Source organism: Cherax quadricarinatus, chromosome 5 (genome assembly GCF_038502225.1).
Source record: "Cherax quadricarinatus isolate ZL_2023a chromosome 5, ASM3850222v1, whole genome shotgun sequence".
NCBI classification, from domain to species: Eukaryota; Metazoa; Arthropoda; class Malacostraca; order Decapoda; family Parastacidae; genus Cherax; species Cherax quadricarinatus.
The window spans coordinates 21753568-21776054 of NC_091296.1; the positions used below are offsets into that span (position 1 = coordinate 21753568).

Sequence of the window (22487 nt, forward strand, 5' to 3'; positions counted from 1 at the left end):
CACCTGGAAAATCCTAGAGGGACTAGTACCGAACTTGCACACGAAAATCACTCACTACGAAAGCAAAAGACTTGGCAGACGATGCACCATCCCCCCAATGAAAAGCAGGGGTGTCACTAGCACGTTAAGAGACCATACAATAAGTGTCAGGGGCCCGAGACTGTTCAACTGCCTCCCAGCACACATAAGGGGGATTACCAACAGACCCCTGGCAGTCTTCAAGCTGGCACTGGACAAGCACCTAAAGTCAGTTCCTGATCAGCCGGGCTGTGGCTCGTACGTTGGTTTGCGTGCAGCCAGCAGCAACAGCCTGGTTGATCAGGCTCTGATCCACCAGGAGGCCTGGTCACAGACCGGGCCGCGGGGGCGTTGACCCCCGGAACTCTCTCCAGGTAAACTCCAGGTATCTTTATTCTTGGAATAAAGATGCCTAACTTAACAACTTGTATGTAGATGAATGGTTCAAAGAACCGACACGTTGTTAAATTAGACACATGTGCAACTCTTGGGTATCTTTATTGAGGAAACGTTTCGCCACACAGTGGCTTCATCAGTCCATACAAAGGATAAACTTGAAGAACAGGAGGAGAATGAGGTAATCAGTCCCTCAGCCTTGAGTCGATGTCGTCAGTCCATCAATTCTATTCAAGATTGATGGACTGACCACATCGACTCAAGGCTGAGGGACTGATTACCTCATTCTCCTCCTATTCTTCAAGTTCATCCTTTGTATGGACTGATGAAGCCACTGTGTGGCGAAACGTTTCCTCAATAAAGATACCCAAGAGTTGCACATGTGTCTAATTTAACAACTTGTATGTATTATATACCATTATCATATTCATATATTTGTAGCTACAGAAGCTCGTAGTGTCCCTCAATATTTGTAGCTACAGAAGCACAGAAGCTCGTGGTGTTCCATCCTCAATATTTGTAGCTACAGGAGCACAGAAGCTCGTGGTGTTCCATCCACAATATTTGTAGCTACAGGAGCACAGAAGCTCGTGGTGTTCCATCCTCAATATTTGTAGCTACAGGAGCACAGAAGCTCGTGGTGTTCCATCCTCAATATTTGTAGCTACAGGAGCACAGAAGCTCGTGGTGTTCCATCCACAATATTTGTAGCTACAGGAGCACAGAAGCTCGTGGTGTTCCGTTCTCAATATTTGTAGCTACAGGAGCATAGAAGCTCGTGGTGTTCCATCCTCAGTATTTGTAGCTACAGGAGCACGGAAGCTCGTGGTGTTCCATCCTCAATATTTGTAGCTACAGGAGCACAGAAGCTCGTGGTGTTCCATCCACAATATTTGTAGCTACTGGAGCACAGAAGCTCGTGGTGTTCCGTCCTCAATATTTGTAGCTACAGGAGCATAGAAGCTCGTGGTGTTCCATTCTCAATATTTGTAGCTACAGGAGCACAGAAGCTCGTGGTGTTCCATCCTCAATATTTGTAGCTACGGGAGCACGGAAGTTCGTGGTGTTCCGTCCTCAATATTTGTAGTTACAGGAGCACAGAAGCTCGTGGTGTTCCATCCTCAATATTTAGTCTACTGTAAAGTTTTTTTTCGGGTCCAGTGGTTGTAACATTTGGTACCAATTTTTAAAACAATTTCAGTTTTTTACCTCTCTTTTTTTGAAGATAAAACATTTAGTATCCCGTCTTGTATCTTGCTCAGGTGTCTCAGTTTAGCATTGCAGCTTTTGAATCAATTGTTATTCCCTGAAATCTAGATTTAGTTGAAGGTTTCATTTACGGTAGTGTCAGATATCTGCTTGTAGTTATTCTTCCTTTGACTCTACGGTTCTGCCAGCCCACTGTGGGCCTGCTAGATTTGTGCTGCAACAATATTCACTTGGTAGACTCGGCCAGTTACACATTACAATTGCAGTATTGTCTTTGGAACTGCCACATTACAGTATATAAACTGGAATAATACTGAACGTGGCAGCATCTGGATCTGCAAGGCTCAGAAACTATGAGATTAGGTTAGGTTAGGCAGGAAACAGGACAAGTGTTACCTGGCATGGATCTTTGTCGTATGATGGCCCGCATTTGGAGCTTTTGGTCCTCTGAGCGAGGCCTTGAGCTGGCTTACCGGTGTACCGCTTTAAAAATTATGATTTTAACCATTAAAACTGGAACCTACTTGCCTTTAGAAATGCTTAGTCAGCACTGTATGACCCATACCAGTTTAGCAGTTGTTTTTACTATGGTAACAATGTTGTCAGTTTAAATTGTTTTATGTATTTGACCAGTTTGTTAGGTTTAGGGTTTATCGAGTGCCCAAGGATCTTTAAGATCACATGCCCTAACACAAGAATAAAGTAAATGTATATGTTTGCAACTATATAAATAACCCCTGTGGTGACTAGAAGTGAGAGGTAACCATATTAAACTTAAATATACCGGAACTAAAGGATTTGTGTGATGTACCTCGGAGTTATCTCGGGTAAAATTCTGCAGATTTATGGCGCATTCACTAACGACTACAATCTTGTGATGAGGGATGTATAGTTTTGCAAATGGTTCCGGGATCATCGCCCTCACGGCCCGTTGTCAACCCGTGTTTCTCAGATTGGAAAAAGAAACATAGAAATAACAACTTCTGTATTATGAAACGCTAGGAAGAGTGAAAATAAGTCTATACTGAATGTAACTGAAATTTGTAAAATATACTTACATATTTGTAAGACAAAAAGAAAGGATCAATAATCTTGGCATAGCGCAAATCGCTCAACAAACTTCCATTTCACACTTGTATTGATGGAGTGCAGGTGATGGTTATTGTTGTTATTGTTATTATTATTATTAATATTGTTATTATTATTATTATTATCATCATGAATCCAATCTATCACTTCAGATAAATAGGTATGATCAGATAGACAATGAAAATAAAGAGAACTACGTTCACTTATAAAGTTTATTTTAAATCAAATTTCGACTATAACAGTAAAATTAAATATGGTACTCTACTTAAAGCTGAAAAGATCCTGGGCAAATAATTGATGATCTATAAATATTTTCCTAACCTGACATTTAACTTGAAACTTCAAAATCTGTATCTTATCATGTAGGCAAATCGGACAAGTTCTAGGCAGAAAGTTTTCAACAATATTCTCCTTGGAACTCGGGCACTCATAACTTGTACTCTCCAGGAACACTGAATTACTAATTCATACGACCCCAGACGTCATCTAGGCTGGTGTAAGTGTACTGTTTACATCACATCAGCTGATAACTTTCAATACTCCTCAAATAAAAAAAAAAATTAGCGAATTTTGTAATATACCCTCAACATACCATAGTTAATTACGTTAGTTTTAAAAGTATAAAAATTGTGCAAATATGATAAGCTCTTGATATATCATTTCCCCATGTCAACAGAAACACCACATAGATACACTTGCTAAAGCCTCCTGGGGAAAAACATAATCAAGAGTTTTAGGGTGAAAAAAAACGTGCAAAAGAACAATACCCGATTAAACGCATGTGAAGTTTTGATAAGTTTTCAGCCGGCTAATCGCATGAGAGGAAGACCTTAAAGCGGTTACTAAAAAAAAAAAAAAAGTATTTTTCCTTCCTCCAAAATTTCCGCTTTTATTTCATTCGTAACACGAGAATACTTCATCCGATCGTCTTCAAATTTTCAACGCTGGTGTAAAGTAACTAGGGAAAAAATTCTTGGAACAACTGATACGTGTTGGCTCCCAGTGACCAATGTTGTAGAACCCATCCTCACATACTAAAATGGCTCCGATAACCTCCCAGAACCCTCTGCAGCGAAACTTCAGACATTCACGAACAGTGCCTCCTAATTCGACAAAACCGGAAAGTGTAAAAATAGTGTGATTTTTTTTTTATTTATGTTAATTAAATTTGAGTCTTCATCTCTTGAGCGCCTTCAGTATTCAATGGCCGATGCATCTTACATGTCTGTATACTAAATTAGTTAAGAATAAAATCTTGGAATCGTTGGACTCCGTGCTATTGTAACTTGGGAATGACCCTTCTGATTGGCTGCAAATTTTTATTGATGTTCTTTCCTGAACGCATGCTTCACTTTGTTATTGGGATTTCCCTTAAGTAAATAATGCTGATTCTGATCGGCTTCAAACCAACACATTCAGCGGCCTCTCCAGCTGCTCTCTTTACCCTTAACCCTATCCATCACCAAGGATTACGTTTATGCCTTGGTGCTTTTCGCTCTTCCCCTGTTGAGAGCCTCTATGCAGAAGCGAATGTTCCATCCTTGTCTGATCGCCGTGATGCCCATTGCCTTCGCTACTGTGTGCGCTCTCACGATCTCCGCAATCCTTCCATTTATAGAATGGTCACCGATATTAGTAGACATTCTTTATTTGTTCGCCGCCCCTGTTTACTCCGTCCCTTCTCTCTCCGCCTACATTCGCTTTTGTCTTCCCTTCAGTTACCACCATTATATGTTCATGTAGCATCTCACTTTTCCCTACCCTGCTGGGAAGTTGCAGCTGTTCGGGTCTGTTCTTTCTCACTCCCTTGCTCGAAAGCCCAATTGCCTACGGTGGCTTCCCGCTCTCTTTTTCTTGACCACTTCCACTCTCATTCTCATGCCATCGCAGTGTACACAGATGGCTCTAAGTCTTCTGAGGGCGTCGGATTCGCAGCAGTGTTTCCGGACAGCATAGTGCGAGGGCATTTACTATCTTCGGCTAGCATTTTTACTGCTGAATTGTATGCCATTCTTGCAGCACTTATTCGTTTCACATCTATGCCTGTGTCATCATTTGTGGTTGTCTCAGACTCCCATAGTGCTCTACAGGCTATACGGAAATTTGATACACCTCACCCCCTAGCTCTCCGTATCCAACTTTGGCTACGCCGTATCTCTACCAAACATAAAGATATTGTTTTTTGTTGGATCCCTGGTCATGTTGACGTACAGGGCAATGAACAGGCAGACACTGCTGCGCGGTCAGCAGTACATGACCTACCAATTTCATATAGAGGTGTTCCATTTCCGGACTATTTTGCTGTAATAGCTACCCACCTTCACACCCGTTGGCAACAACGTTGGTCAACTCTACTCTGTAACAAACTTCATTCTATTAAACCGAGCATAGGTTACTGGCAGTCTTCTTGTCATCAGTGCCGAGGTTGGGAGACTACTCTCTCCCGCCTTCGCATTGGCCACACTCGTCTTACTCATGGGTATCTCATGAAGAGGCACCCTGTTCCTCTCTGTGAGAAGTGTCAAGTTCCAGTATCGATTAGCCACATTCTATTTGACTGCCCTCTCTATCAACGAGCACGCAGAATTTACCTCCAACGTCGTCTCCGCTCTACTACTACTCTCTTTACCTTCCCCTCTTGCTGATGGACCCTCCTTTAATCCTGACTCTCTCATTGACTTCTTGACAACGACTGATTTACTCCACAAACTTTGATGATACCTTTTGCACTCCCCTCAGCCCTTTCTACCTCAATCTCTTGCTGCCCTCTACCCTTTCACCATCCACTGCCCCGCTGTTCTCCGTAACCTGTTACTCATCCATCTCCCTTTTGTCACCTGATGCCCTCGCTTCCTTCCCGCCCTGCAGCGCTGTGTAGCCCTTGTGGTTTAGCGCTTTTTTGTGATTATAATAATTCAACCCAACAAATGACGTATGGTATGAGATTCATTATACCTGGAGAGGGTTTCAGGGGTCAACGCCCCTGCGGCCAAGAGATTATAGTAGTGATAATTATAGTAGGAGTGGTAATAGTAGTAGTGCCAATAACAGTGATAATTATAGTGCTAGGGGGTGGTGATTTATAGTAGTTCTAGTAATGGTGATAATTATAGCAGTGCCGGTAGTAGTGATATTTATAGTAGTGCCATAAGTGATCATGATAGCGCACAAGTAATCACGGTAGTGCCAGTAGTGGGGAATCACGGTCGTGCCAGTAGTGGAGGATGATGGTAGTGCCAGTTGTGATCATAGTAGTGCCAGTTGTGATCATAGTAGTGCCAGCAGAGGTGATCATGCACTATTCGAATCACGTGCATTAAAGTACAGGGGGCTAGGGTTATGCAGTATGGGATGTGGTTGAAGATTGAGACACTTATGCAGCATATGGGAATCTTTATTCAGGAAACGTTTCGCCACACAGTGGCTTCATCAGTCCAATACAAAGAGGAAGGCGTAAGGAGAGGAGGAGAATGAGGTAATCAGTCCCTCAACCTGGAGTCGATGTGTTCAGTCCATCAATCTTGTAGAATGTACAGCATAGGGCCGTAGACGTGGCTTATATACTGTAGTGAGGTGACGTGAAGCAGGTGGAGGCGGGGTCATAGTGGTACCATCCACTAGTCGAAGTAGGTCTTCGTCCAAAGGTTGAACAAGTGTTGAAGAATTCTTTGTAACAAGATCCCATGATGCTGCAGTGTCTGACAGTTGTGATGAATGGTTTGAAAAACCGACAAGTTGAAGATTGAGACACTTATGCAGCATATGGGAATCTTTATTCAGGAAACGTTTCGCCACACAGTGGCTTCATCTGATGAAGCCACTGTGTGGCGAAACGTTTCCTGAATAAAGATTCCCATATGCTGCATAAGTGTCTCAATCTTCAACTTGTCGGTTTTTCAAACCATTCATCACAACTGTCAGACTGCAGCATCATGGGATCTTGTTACAAAGAATTCTTCAACACTTGTTCAACCTTTGGACGAAGACCTACTTCGACTAGTGGATGGTACCACTATGACCCCGCCTCCACCTGCTTCACGTCACCTCACTACAGTATATAAGCCACGTCTACGGCCCTATGCTGTACATTCTACAAGATTGATGGACTGAACACATCGACTCCAGGTTGAGGGACTGATTACCTCATTCTCCTCCTCTCCTTACGCCTTCCTCTTTGTTTTGGACTGATGAAGCCACTGTGTGGCGAAACGTTTCCTGAATAAAGATTCCCATATGCTGCATAAGTGTCTCAATCTTCAACTTGTCGGTTTTTCAAACCATTCATCACAGTATGGGATGTACCTTTCTCCGATTGACAGTCACAGAAATGCACCTAATTATTTTTATTATTGTTTTTAACGAACCGGCTGTATCCCACCGAGGCAGAGTGACTTAAAAGGAAAAACGAAAGTTTTTCTTTTTTAAATTTAGTAATTTATACAGGAGAGGGGGTTAGTAGCCCCTTTCAGCATTTTAGTCGCCTCTTACGACACGCATAGCTTACGGAGGAAGAATTCTTTTCCACTTCCCCATGGAGATAAGGGGAAATAAAAAACAAAAAATATTAAGACATTATTATTATTATTATTATTATTATTATTATTATTATTATTATCACAAGAAATTGCTAAACTCAAAGGTATCATGGAACTCTAAAGGACGAAGTGGCTTGTAAGTGGGAAGTGTAAAAGGGTTAAGTCAAAGTGGGTTTAAAAGCCAGTTTTATAAAAAAAAATATAGAATGTGCAGAGTTCAGGTGGTGGGTTGAGAAAGTGGCCTCCCTGGCGCCAGGTTGTGGTCCTGTGCCGCTGCTATCGCACGAAAATCGCCACCCACCCGTCAATTTCTGCACTAAGTGCAGCATACCCACTCAACCTGCCCGGGAAACTGCACTCAAACCTGTGTGCTAGTGCGCCATAGGAGGATGTGGATCCGGTATAAGCGTCTTCTCGGCTTACAGTCTTATGTAAATGTGAAGAGCATTCTTGCTACATTACCTTGATAACAAGGCTGATGTTTTGAGAGCGGAGGTTAAGTGTGAACACAAGATGGGCTTTTTTTTTGCAGGAGGAGGAGGAGGGGGGTATGACAGTGCGGGCTGCTGATGCAATCTATTTTCATTTTTTTTTTACCTGGTACTCAACTTTGGTTTCTTAACTCCTAGAGTTTTTGTATCCTATTTTTATTATTTATAGTTGAATTTAGTTTAGGTTACATAAATCTATAATTATTGATAAGATAAGATTTTGTTGGGATTTTTAAACCTGGGTGAGGGTTAGCCACCCAGGATAACCCAGTAACGTCAGTGCATCATCGAGGTCACTTATTGTTAATCTTGTCCCCCAGGATACGACCCACAACAGTCGACTAACGCCCAGGTACCTACTTACTACTAGGTGGACATGGACAGCAAGTGTAAGGAAACATACCCAACGTTTTCACCCGTGCCGGGGATCAAACCATGGACACTCAGTGTGAGAGCTGAGTGCTCCATCGACCGAGCCACGAGTAAAAAAAAAATGCAACGTTCGTAATTTGTTGTGCGAGAATGGGCTAGTGATAGTAATATGGGTGCGGGGGGGGGGGTTAAGGGGAAGGCTGAAGGGCATGGGGATGCAGTCAAGTCACTACAGGTTGGTGCCTCCACCCAGCGGCTCACCTCAACAAGGCCGCCTCCCACAACCTGCTGTTCCACTCCACCTCAGGACCTTCACAAGGACACCCGCTCTCTTCACATCAGGTCCTTATCCCCAGGTGGCAGGTCCTCATACCCGAGGTTATCACTCCCTAGAACCCCAATGGAAATAAGTCACTTCGTCTGACTTTTTTGGGTTATACTAGGTAATTTACTCATATGTTACTTATGTATGATAATTTGTATAACTGTATTTACGTGTACCTGTACCTAAATAAACTTAGATCCTTATGCCTCAGGTCCTCACACAGATTCCCAAACTCAGGTCACAAGAACATAAGAATGAAGGAATACTGTAGTAGGCCTATTGGCCCATGCTAGGCAAGTACAACTCACCCACTCATGTACCCATTTAACCTATATTTAAAGCTACCTGAAGCTCTTGTCTCGACGCTACCTGTGAATTTGTTCCATCGTCTACAACTCTGTTACCAAACCATTATCTCCGCATATCCTTTAGAAATCTAAATTTGCCCCTCTTAATAATATTTCTACAATTGTACATGATACTACTACAGTATTATACAAAAACCGACATCATTGCCATGCTATATAGAAAGTTTCTGGTTATGCAGAGCATTTTAGGCCACTTAGGTTAATCTTGTCCCCCAAGCTGTGACCCACAACAGACGGCTAACACCTAGGTACCTACTTACTGCTAGGGGAACGGGCAGCAGGTGTAAGGAACGTTTCTCCAATGCCAGGATTGATCCCTGGATCCATAGTGTGTGAGTCCTGTCTTGTTTGTTATTTTAAACATACTGTTTATATTCCCCCTAATTTATTCGGTTTTCCAGTGATACACCTCAATAATATCTCCCCAAATTCTACGCCTTCCCAGGGAGTACAAATTCAGTGCCTTCACTCTATTTTCATAGGAAAGGTTTTTGATACATAACCAACTTCATCATAATCTGTATATTTTCCATCGCATTTATGTATGTTCTATATATTATATGGATAACTAAGCATTATACTCTAAATGAGACCTAACCAAAAACATGTTCAAGTATAACCTTAGAACTTACATTATTTTTACTGGATATGAAGCCAAGAATTCTTTTAACTTTGTTGTGAACACATTCATTGTTGTCTTGGCTGTAAGAGGCACGTAAGTTCCCCCGTCTTCTAATAACATGTTCATTTTTTCACCATAATCTACCTTGTCCATAATTATTATCGCATTTGCTTTGTCTGTTTCGTAAGGTGAAATCTAGGATCTTTAATTCATGGTATAATTTAACAAATCTTTGAGGATAAGTGTGTTGCAGAGGTCTGAGCAGAGAATCTGTAGTTCGTTTATTAGGAGGGGCTGGGTTTCAAAAATTACTATCCAGAGGGCTGAGGAGGGGTTGTTGAGGTGGTTCGGACATTTAGAGAGGATGGAACAAAATAGAATGACTTGGAGAACGTATAAATCTGAAGTGGAAGGAAGGCAGGGTAGGGGTCGGTCTAGGAAAGACTGGTGGAAGGGGATAAAGGTTTTTGTGAGCGAGGGACTTGGACTTCAGCAAGTGTGGGTAAGCATGTTACTTAGGAACGAGCGGAGACAAATGGATTTTATGACTTGATGTACTGTAGGCGTGTGAGCAAAGTAACATTTATGAAGGGATTCAGAGAAACTGGCAAGCTGGACTTGAGTCCTGGAGGTGGGAAGTACAGTACCTGCTATCTGAAGGACGGGTGTTGATATGTTGCAGTTTTTTAACTGTAGTTTAGGTGCACCTCTGGCAAGACAGTGATGGAGTGAATGATGATGAAAGTGCTTCTTCTTTTTTGCATCTCTCTCTCTCTCTCTCTCTCTCTCTCTCTCTCTCTCTCTCTCTCTCTCTCTCTCTTTACACAGGGTTTGACAAGGTTAAGGATCCCTATTTTTACTGACAAGCTATTTACAGGTTAAGGATTCCTAACTTTATTGACAAGCTAAGAGCTGTTACTCTCTCTCTTCCTCTCCCTCTTTCCTTCTCCCTCTTTCTCTCCTTCTCCCTCTTTCTCTCCTCCCTCTTTCTCTCCTTCTCCCTCTTTCTCTCCCTCTTTTCCTCCTTCTTTCCCTCCCTCTCTCTCTCCCTCCCCCTCTCTCCCTCCCTCCCTCCCTCCCTCCCTCTCTCTCTCTCTTTTTTTTTTTTTACACAGGGTTTGTCAAGGTTAAGGATCCCTAGCTTTATTGACAAACTATTTACAGGTTAAGGATTCCTAACTTTATTGACAAGCTAAGAGCTGTTACTCTCTCTCTCCCTCTCCCTCTTTCTCTCCTTCTCCCTCTTTCTCTCCTTCTCCCTCTTTCCCTCCCTCTTTCCCTCCTTCTTTCCCTCCTTCTTTCCCTCCTTCTTTCCCTCCTTCTTTCCCTCCCTCTCTCTCTCCCTCTATCTCCCTCTCCCTCCCTCTCTCTCTCTATCTCCCTCTCCCTCCCTCTCTCTCTCTCTCTCTCTCTTTTTTTACACAGGGTTTGTCAAGGTTAAGGATCCCTAGCTTTATTGACAAGCTATTTACAGGTTAAGGATTCCTAACTTTATTGGCAAGCTAAGAGCTGTTACCTACATCGGCTCATTTGAAAGCATTTTTATTGTTATGAGACATACAAGTAGGGAACAGGATGAAGTTGGAGCCATCTGTGGGCCAGCATTTTCATTTGATCAACTGACATTATCTCGTTAACATCATTATGCTGTACGAATGTATTCCATACTCGAGTCATCCTGGGTATATGTGATCTCAGATGGAGTGATTTTCTGGAGAAGGGTACAGCCAGAGTGAAGTTGCTGCTTTCTGCCCGTCTTGTGGCATAAAAGCTTGTTTCACGCTGTCCTCGAAGTGGATCCAAGTGTGGTACTTTGACAATATTGGCCTTGTACATAACAGTAAGGCCACCCACATCCCTCCTGTGTTGAAGGCTCTGCTGAAATGACAGGTCTATCCAGGATGGGTCCAGGCGAGAGATGAGACGTCTTGCTCTGTTCTCTACTCTGTCAAGCAGTCGCAGATGAGAGGTGGGGGGGGCAGGCAAACCTATCTCTCTCTCTCTCTCTCTCTCTCTCTCTCTCTCTCTCTCTCTCTCTCTCTCTCTATCTCTATCTCTCTATCTCTATCTCTATCTCTCTCTATCTCTCAATCTCTATCTCTCTCTCTATCTCTCTCTATATCTCTATCTCTCTCTCCTATCTCTCTCTCTCTCTCTCTCTCTCTCTCTCTCTCTCTCTCTCTCTGTTCTCTCTCTCTCTCTCTGTCTCTCTCTCTGTCTCTCTCTCTCTCTGCTCTCTCTGTCTCTCTCTCTCTCTCTCTCTCTCTCTCTCTCTCTCTCTCTCTCTCTCTCTCTCTCTCTCTCTCTCTCTCTCTCTCTCTCTCCACCCCTACCTACCTACCTCTAGTTGGATGAATCTTATTGTAGCCAGCTGACCAAGTTACTTACACACTGGCCTGAAGTTTTATGATTCACTTGCCATGGGTTCAGACTCCACCCATACTGTGGTTTACTGGGTATCTTTAGTGCCGAAATGTTTCACCTGCACAACAGGCTTTTTTAGTCAAATGCAAAAAGCAGTAGTAGTTTTGACATTATTTGTGTGTTGCCCTGGGTTGGCGTTTACTGGGGTAGATGTGAGATGAAGCAGCTGGAGGTGACGCCACTGTCGAACATGGCCTACGAGTGGGAGTAGGTCATGCTGAATAGTGGTTCAGCAAAGTAATTGTAAAAGAATCCCTCTCTACCAAGATGTCATGATACCTGTCTGACACAGAAATGCCATGGCATCATGGTACAGGGATATTCTTTTACATCTCCTTTGCTGAACCACTATTCAGCATGATCTGCTTCCACTCATGGGCCACACTTGCCTGTGATGTCACCTCCACCTGCTTTACCTCGCCTCTACTCTAGTACAGTGGACCCCCGATGTTCGATATTAATCCGTTCCTGAGAGCTCATCGAATGTCGAAAATATTGAAAGTCGAATTAATTTTCCCCATAAGAAATAATGGAAATCAAATTAATCCTTGCAAAACACCCAAAAGTATGAAAAAAAAATTTTTACCACATGAAATATTAAGTTTAATGCAATGGAATAATTACAATAACAATAGATTAATAACAATAGAATAATTGACACTTACCTTTAATGAAGATCTGGTGATGATTGATGGGATGGGAGGAGGGGAGAGTGTGGATGGTGTTAGTGTTTAGAAGGGGAATCCCCTTCCATTTGGACTTGAGTTATCAAGTCTTTTTCCGGGGTTACTTCCCTTTTTCTTTTAATGCCACTAAGACCAGCTTGAGAGTCACTGGAGTCCTGTCGCACAACATATCTGTCCATAGAGCTCTGTACCTCCCGTTCCTTTAAGATTTGTCTAAAATGGGCCACAACATTGTCATTGTAATAGTCACCAGCATGGCTTGCAATAGCTGCGTTAGGGTGATTTTCATCCATAAAGGTTTGCAGTTCAACCCACTTTGCACACATTTCCTTAATCTTTGAAGTAGGCACAATGGATTCCACAACTGGCATAGGCATCTCAGGGTTAGCCCCAAACCTTTCAAAATCTTTTTTAATTTCCATACTAATTCTCACCCTTTTTATCACAGGGTTGGCACTAGAAGCTTTCTTGGGGCCCATGGTGACTTATTTTGCAGAAACAAGCACCAAAAACAGTGATAATATGGATAATATGGAATGTACCGAATGTATCCTTAGATGCGCGCACACTGGCTGGCTTGTAAACACTGGCACACACGGGGCAGTTCAGGCCACACGTGGACACGTCTCGTACGAATCGTGTCAAATAGCGGGTTTTCGATCGAATGTCGAGGCGAAATTTTTGCATTAACCCTTTGACTGTTTCCGACGTATAAATACGTCTTACAAGCCAATGTTTCTGACGTATTTATACGCACAAATTCTAGCGGCTTCAAATCAAGCGGGAAAGGCCTGGTAGGCCTACATGAGAGAGAATGGGTCTCAGTGGTCGGTGTGCACCCTGTGAAAAAAATCTGGGACCCAGCGGTGCATTGTGGGAACGCCATGTTGTTAGTCCATTTTCACCATGCCTCTCGGTAAGAAGTTCCTCACTCCTCGGCAGATTGGAGGTCTTTTGTTCCGAAGTGATAGCTCTAACAGCGATGAAAATGTCAGTGACAGTGAATTCCAGGGTTTTGAAGTGAGTGTTACCGGAAAAAGTGCCCAGGATAACGTAATTAGTGATGAAAACCCAGATGACCCACAACCTTCCACCTCTGGTGCTGGGCCGGCTTGTTCACGTTCACATTCGCTTGTACCAGGACGAAAGAGGAAACTATTTGGTCATGTACAACACCCAGATGTTAGCAGTGATAGTGATTTCAAGGTCATTGAAAGCAGTTCTAGTGACAGTGAGAGTGAGTATTCCCCAGTGAAGCGGCAGTATGTACGACGTAGCATGCGGTCTGGTAGTGTTTCATATGTTGTTCCAAGGGGAAGGAGAAACTCTGGGAGCACATCCCGTGGCCCTACACCACGACCTGATAGTGAGGATGACGATATTGTAACAATGGGTATGAATGATGTTAGTGATGGAGCAGGCAGTGGTGGTGATAGTGAGGGTGGCACGGCCCATGTGGCACCATCAGCGGGCCACGCTACTACCCACGCTGCTGACTCTGCACAACAACCAGCCTCACCCTACCCCACACTCCCACAACCTGCACCACCACAACCTGCGCAACCATAACCACGGTACAATATCCAGACCCCACCAGCAGACCGCATCTGGGATTGGCAGGATGGTGACGAGTTTGTTCCCAGTCCCCATGACTTTGATGAAACACAAAGTGGAATAAAGCCATCTTGTCCACTTGGGAACAATGCCAGTGAACTGGACTGCTTTGAGTTATTCTTTGATGAACCCCTGATGGACATCATTGTCAGGGAAACAAACACATACTGTGATTACACCATGGCAAATACAATTCTCTCACCAAAATCACGGCTACACAAGTGGAAGGAGACAGCTGTGGCAGAGATGTACCTGTTTTTTGCCACAATAATGCTTATGCCACATGTGTATAAGCACACTGTCACCACATACTGGGCAACAGAACGCCTGATTTCAACTCCAGGTTTTAGTGACATTATAGGTGTCAATCGTTTCCTGATACTGTTACGTATGTTACACTTTTCAGACAAAACCAGGCCTGACAGAAGCGACAGGTTATATAAGATCAGAAATGTGTTTATGTACCTGAAACAAAAGTGCTGCATGTATTTTTATCCCTTCAGGAAGCTTGTTATTGATGAGTCCTTGATTTTATTCAAAGGAAGACTCTCATTCAAGCAATATATACCAAGCAAGAGGAAGCGCTTTGGTATAAAGCTATTTGTACTTTGTGATTGCAGAAGTGGTCTAGTTTTGGATATCATTGTGTACACTGGCAGTAGTACTTTGAGAGATACCATGAAGTTATTGGGTATCTCTGGTGATGTGGTTCGAACAATGATGGAACCATATCTTGGTAAGGGGCATATGTTATTTACTGATAACTGGTACACAAGCCCCTTACTCAGTGATTTCTTGCGAGTGAACTTGACAGACGTGTGTGGCACAGTGCGTCGTAATCGTAAACATATGCCAAGGTTCGACGCTGGCACTCGCAGAGGTGAGGTGCAAGCCTTTGCTGCCAATGACATCATGGCATTTCGGTGGCATGACAAACATGATGTCACATTGTTGACATCAGTTCACAGAAACGAAATGGTACCCAGTGGCAGGGAGAACAGAGAGACCAATGAACCCATTCTAAAGCCTGCAGCTGTCATGGACTACAACCTCAATATGCGCTTAGTGGACAAATGTGACATGCAGATTGGGTTTGCAGACTGTGTACACAAGAGTTATAAGTGGTATATAAAACTTTTTTTCCATCTTGTTGATATCTCTATGCTAAATGCTTATAACATATACAAATTGAAGACCAACAAAACACCAAAATACAGTGGACCCCCTGTTAACGATTTTAATCCGTGCAAGAGGGGTAATTGTTATGCGAAATAATCGCTATGTGAATGAATTTTCCCCATAAGAAATAATGGAAATCAAATTAATCCGTGCAAGACACCCAAAAGTATGAAAAAAAAAAATTTACCACATGAAATATACATTTTCCCACACACAAAGAGAAGGATACATGCACAATAGTAGAGTAGTACATGCACAGTATATATTGTGCATGTACTAGTCTACTAAATGAAGAATAAATGACACTTACCTTTATTGAAGATGCAGCAATGACTGATGAGACACTGTGTCCTGGGAGTGCCTTTTCCTCCTGAGTACTGTAGGTCCTGTTTGGCATTTTCTTCCAGAACAGGCCTTATCACACTGTGTATGCCACTATGATTCTTAAATCTCTCAAACCAACCTTTGCTGGCTTTAAATTCACCAATATGAGCACTAGTTCCAGGCATTTTTCCCTGTTCACCTGGGTGTTAGTCGACTTGTGTGGGTTGCATCCTGGGAGACAAGATTAAGGACCCCAATGGAAATAAGTTAGACAGTCTTCGATGACATTGACTTTTTTGGGTTATCCTGGGTGGCAAATCCTCTGGGGTTAATTGTTTCTTGGTATTCTCAATAAGCCACACCAACAACGGTGCTACAGCAGCAGCAGCAGCTGACAGTGCAGCAGCAGCAGCAGCTGTACCACCAATAGTAGCGATGGTTGATTGGGGTTTATTATACAACCTGGCCAGCTCGGAGACATGCACTCCACTTTCATACTTATCAATGATCTTTTTCTTCATCTCTATTGTAATTCTCACCCTTATTGCTGTAGGGTTGGCACTAGAAGCTTTCTTGGGGCCCATGGTCACTTATTTTCCAGAAAAAGCACCGAAAACACTGTAATAATACGAAATATTCCGATTGTATGCTTGGATGTTACCGCGGAGGCTGGCTGGTAAACAATGCCACCGGCGGAACATGTGAGCGTGGCTCAGGCCGCACATTGGACGCGTCTCGGACGAAAATCGGTAAGCGGGTTTTTAAGCGGTATGTGAGGCAAAATTTTTGCAATTAAAGTAAGCGGTATGCGAAATAATCGCTATGTGATGCCATCGTTATGCGGGGGTCCACTGTATGGTGAATTTTGCCTGTCAGTAATCAGACAAATAATTGCAAAGTACCAAGGAGCAACTCCTGCAATAGACCAGCGCCCACACACGTCATCTCGTTTCAGGCCTGGTGATCACGACCCCATACAACTGCCTCCTACTACTGCCAAGAAAAATGCTCAGAAGAGGTGTTATGTATGTATGCATACCACAAAACGCCCACAAACACGCAGAGACACTCGTTTTATGTGTGAGGAGTGTGAAGTGCCCCTCTGCATATACCCATGTTTCAAAGAGTTACACAAGCTGCAGCTGTTCTAGGAACGTGTTTAGTGACTGTACATATGTATATATATTATGGAACAATAGTAATAAACATTGTTTTGTATTGTTTGTTTGTGTAAACAAAGTGTATACACAAACTAATAGTGATAAAGTTTGTTCTGTTATTGTGTTGTAAACAATGAGTGTATATTTGAAGAATGCACCTTACATTGGTCTCACAGGCCACATAAGTTACCTGGAAAAGAAAAATATTGAAAAATGCAAGAAACTTTTGAATTAGAGTAAATAAAAGAATACCGGGTGGGCGGCAGTTGCCACTGTTGCCGTACGCACGTCACTTTCTGCAAATTTTGCGGCTCTATATCTTGGTAAGTACTGATGGCAAAATTTTTTTATTAGGCTTAAAACACTCACAAAAATATTCCTAAAATTTTCATAAGAAAAAATAATTTTTTTTTTTTCGAATATTTGGCGACATAGAATGACAGTTTCAGAGAGGGGCCTGAAACAGTCAAAGGGTTAAAATGCATCGAATGTCGGATTTATCGAATGGCGATGCCATCGAATGTCGGATTTATCAAATGGCGATGCCATCGAATGTCGGGGGTCCACTGTATTTACGATCTGTCCGCATGCCTGTGCTTTAGGCTTGAGGGACTGACTAGATCCTACCAAGGATGACAGACTGATAATATCACATCTATTTCTACTGCTTTTTGTATTTGACTAAGAAAGTTTGTTGTGCAGGCAAAACATTTCAGTAATAAAGTTACTCATATGTTGCAACTGTCTTATTCATCTACTTACTGGTATTGTATACTACCAATACAAAAATCATATTTGTCTTGTAACCATTACCAAACATATAAATACAATATTGCATCTGACTGTTAATTTTGACACACAAAAATTTGTAGGTACTGTATCCAGATGCTGAATACAGTATATTTTGAATAAATTAAGTGTACATACTCAGGAATTCACAGGTTAATAAAATCACTTGATAGTTGAACAAAACTGTATATTGCAGGGTTGTGTGTTGGAAGAAGTCAGTGGGTGTTCAGCTAGATTAGTGAGCACCTTAGTGGGTGGGTCATCCCCCTTCCCTGCATCATCTGCTGCATCCATCTCTTCATCATCCAGAGTTCCATCTGCTGCAACCATCTCTTCATCATCCAGAGTTTCATCTACTTCATCCACTACCACCACCACTTCTACATCTACATCAGCATCACATCTCAAATTAGACGATGGAGAAGCAGCATTTACTCAGGCACTTGTGACCATCATTTATGAATACTTATCAGTGGGCAAACCACAGGCTATCACCAACTGGTTAGCAGCTCTACAGGTGAGTGGCTTTCCTGTACAGTGGACCCTCGGTTATTAGCTGTAATCCGTTCCAGAAGGTCGGACTAAAACTGAAATGCCCTAAAGCCGAAATAATATTTCCCATAAGAATTAATGTAAATACAATTAATCCATTCCAGACACCCAAAAATATTAACGAAAAATGCATTTTTTAAAGATTAATTATAGTTTTACATACACAAAACAATGAAAACTAAATAAAATAAATAAATGAACATTTAAATCACTATTACATACCTTTATTGAAGACTCTTGTTGGCTTATGGAAGACAGGGAGGAGGAGGAGAGAAGGAGGACTGATTATTGTTTGGAAGGGGAATCCCCCTCCATAAGGACTTCAGGTATCAAAGCCCTCTCTGGGGTTACTTCTCTCCCTGCCTGCTACACTCCCTGTCTGCCTGCTACACTCCCTGCATCCCTTCCACACTCCCTGTTTCCCTGCTACACTCCCTGCCTCCCTGCTACACTACCTCCCTGCATCCCTTCCACACTCCCTGTTTCCCTGCTACACTCCCTGCCTCCCTGCTACACTTCCTCCCTCCATGCTACACTCCCTGCCTCCCTTCCACACTCCCTGTTTCTCTGCTACACTCCCTGCCTCCATGCAAAAAGCCTTTTGCAACATTAGCTTCCTTGATTTCTACTTTCTTTGCTAGGATGATGTAACTGTTGATTTGGATTTCCCATTCATTCTAGCAAGTTCTAGCACTCGAACACCAGTCTCATACTTTTCAACAACTTCTTTCTTAAATTCCATCATGTTTTTCACTTTCTTTACCAAAGGAACTTTACTAGGAACTTTCTTTGGGCCCATGGTTGCTTATTTTGCAGTTGCACTCAATTAATAACTACAAAAAACAATGGATTATAGCGAAATGTATGGATGAACGAGCAGAAGTTTCCTCACTCGCCCAGAGACACAGCCAGACTGACTCACTGATACACAAGCGGCTGGTGGGTGGATGCATCCAATACAGCCGATAAGTGAAATAACGGCCGATAACTGGAATAAAATTTCGGCCAAAAACTGGGCGATAACCGAGTTGGCCAATATCCAGAACGACCAATAACCGAGGGTCCACTGTACTTGTATTTTCTGAGGTCCATATGAATTATAGGGAAAATTGTAGAATATGCATTCTTAATACGTACGTGTATTTGATAGATAGTAGTCATCCAGGGAGGTACTACCCTTCTTTCATGAGTGTGAAATATAAGTCTGCTAAATGATTTACACTATGGCAGGATTGTTAATCTTTTCTTTCTGTCTAATGAACAAGTAAAATAATATGTAACTCTGAAGAGCTTCTGCTTACAGTGTACACTTATCTTTAATTTCTTGTGCATTTATTGATTGAGTCCAGCACCAAAAGTTCAGATGGATTTTGGCTAGAAGTGTTCAGAATATACAACACTGGTCAATACTCATTTTCTGGTCAATGATATTACACCAATTTTAGGGTAAGTTTGTGGTGCTGATTCCGAATATGTCATTGTTTTTGCTTGATATGCTCTAGTTTTTGATAAAATTGGTATCCCATTGAAAAACATAAAAGATGTGAAAAATATATTGATCAGGCAGGGCACTGAAATTATTTTTTAGATCATGCAAGCAAGCAAGAAGTTTACCATTTTCAGATCAACACAAATAGACATCTTTCTTTCTTTCAACACACCAGCCGTATCCCACCGAGGCGGGGTGGCCCAAAAGGAAAAACGAAAGTTTCTCCTTTCACATTTAGTAATATATACAGGAGAAGGGGTTACTAGCCCCTTGCTCCCAGCATTTTAGTCGCCTCTTACAACACGCATGGCTTACGGAGGAAGAATTCTGTTCCACTTCCCCATGGAGGTAAGAGGAAATAAACAAGAACAAGAACTAGAAAGAAAATAGAAGAAAACCCAAAGGGGTGTGTATATATATGCTTGTACATGTATGTGTAGTGTGACCTAAGTGTAAGTAGAAGTGGCAGGGCATACCTGAAATCTTGCATGTGTATGAGACAGAAAAAAAAGACACCAGCAATCCTACCATCGTGTAAAACAATTACAGGCTTCAGTTTTACACTCACTTGGCAGGACGGTAGTACCTCCCTGGGCGGTTGCTGTCTACCAACCTACTACCTAGGACAAATAGACATATTGTCCTCATAATAGCAAAGCTTCTGCAAGATCATTTTAATATTTTCGTATTCTTTAAATTTTGTTGAGTGAGTAGTTGGAAGAGATGCATATTGGTTACTATTGTACAATAAGACATTTCACACTTCTACTGGGCCTGTCTATAAATAGCTGCCAATCTCCTGGCCAGTATTGAAGTCCCATTCAAAAAAGTCCAGTGATGTTATTGCAGTATACAAGTTCTTAATCTTGGCTGAATTAAGAAAGGAGTTCAACCTCTCTTGTCCAATAAGCTTTTACGTTAACTTCTTGTTGTAGACAGTTCTTTTCCTTTACATAGTTTAGATACTAGAAGTTGAGCTGCTTGCTTTGACAGACTGAGGTCACGTATCAGATCAGCTGTATTTGGTGACCACTTCCACCATATTAGATCTAGGAGATTCAGGCATTATGCAGGAAGTAATGTATTCCTTCCAGGCTTTCACAGCAGAAATTATACTAAACAGTATACAAAACATACATCTACTAAAATACGTACATGCCAGCCTGCACATATCTTTTGACATTTCCTATCTCATCTTTTTATGTCTTTCTTTCAACACACCGGCTGTATCCCACCGAGGCGGGGTGGCCCAAAAAGAAAAATGAAAGTTTCTCCTTTTACATCTAGTAATATTTACAGGAGAAGGGGTTACTAGCCCCTTGCTCCCAGAATTTTAGTCGCCTCTTCTGACACCCATGGCTTACGGAGGAAGAATTCTGTTCCACTTCCCCATGGAGATAAGAGGAAATGAACAAGAACTAGTAAGAAAATAGAAGAAAACCCAGAGGGGTGTGTATTTATATGCTTGTACATGCATGTGTAGTGTGACCTAAGTGTAAGCAGAAGTAGCAAGACATACCTGAAATCTTGCATGTTTATGAGACAAAAAAGACACCAGCAATACTACCATCATGTAAAACAATTACAGGCTTTCGTTTTACACTCACTTGGCAGAATGGTAGTACCTCTCTGGGCGGTTGCTGTCTACCAACCTACTACCTTGAATCTTTTTATTTATATGGTATATGTATTTTTTATTCAACTTGTGCAGATAAATATTATCTTTCTCATTTATTCCATTACTTTTCTCTCTTTGAACATAGTTAATTTAATTTTTACAATTACAGCCTCTCCTCACTTAGCGACGTACTTGTTTACCGACGACTTGGACTTATGACGGGCTCTCTGACCAGTACACATACCTAAATAATGTATATTAGAGCTGATTTTCTCTATTCTTTTTATTATAATATGTAGTACACTACTGTATAAACATTTCAACATATACTAAAAATGTTATGAATGGTGCAGAGGTGACATTAAAACACTATGAAAGATGGTTGATACACACACACACACTACCATTACAGCATGCTCCTGATGTGGTGTTAGGAACAGAACTCCATCATTAAGTGAGGAGAGACTGTACATTACAGTAAATCTTGTCTGAAATGCTGGATAATAGGGGCTTTGTAAAATGTTATAATGTATATTATGTCTAAATTGTTTCTGTGCCTGTCTATTTTTTCTTTTTTTCAAATACTGTAAGTATTTAAATCTGAGCCATAGTCATACTGTGTATTATTGGTTCTTCATAAGATTTATTTATATCACCACTGTATTAGAGTACTGTGTATTGAAATTGAAATACATGAACTAATTATACATAAAAATGCTCACATGAATTTTTTTATTTCTATTTTAGGGTGTAAGGCGAGTTTCAGTGCTTAGCCAACGAGCAGGACTCCTGTTGTGGCAGGTCAAGCTAATTGCTCGTGCTGCTCATTTCTTGCATCATCTGACTGGTTCATCTAGTGAAAGTGCAGCATCAAGTGAAGAGAGTATTGGTGGTGAACCAAGTCCTCTTATATCAGCTGAGCAAGCATTATCACTTAATAAGCGCTTAGAGCTACTTACTGATACTTGGCTTGAAGGTTAGTTCCCAAAATTCACAGTTAGTACACATTTTAGAGAGAAAACTTTAAAATATGTTTGTCAGTCTTGGACTATTCATTATCAAGTACATACTGTAACTTGAATATAGTCTAAAGAAAACATGTGTCCTCTCTGATTTGTAGGCTAATTGTAATTCATTCTAGCCACAATATTGTGATTTACTCTTCTAATTTTCTGAAAATTTTCACAAATTTTAATTAAGTTAACCATATGTTCTAGCTCTGGTTCT

General features: G+C 41.8%; 1 protein-coding gene across 3 annotated transcripts in view; it reads left to right on the forward strand.

Annotated features, from left to right (window-relative positions):
• Window positions 1-22487, forward strand: part of shtd (anaphase promoting complex subunit 1) — a 148066-nt gene that overhangs the window by 115690 nt on the left and 9889 nt on the right. For 2 of the 3 annotated variants that reach the window (XM_070101086.1, XM_070101090.1), the window contains exons 18-19: window positions 17798-18118; window positions 22008-22236. In XM_070101086.1, coding sequence (XP_069957187.1) covers window positions 17798-18118; window positions 22008-22236 — 550 coding nt within the window. The remainder of the gene's footprint in view (window positions 1-17797; window positions 18119-22007; window positions 22237-22487) is intronic. The other variant, XM_070101096.1, reaches the window with a different exon arrangement.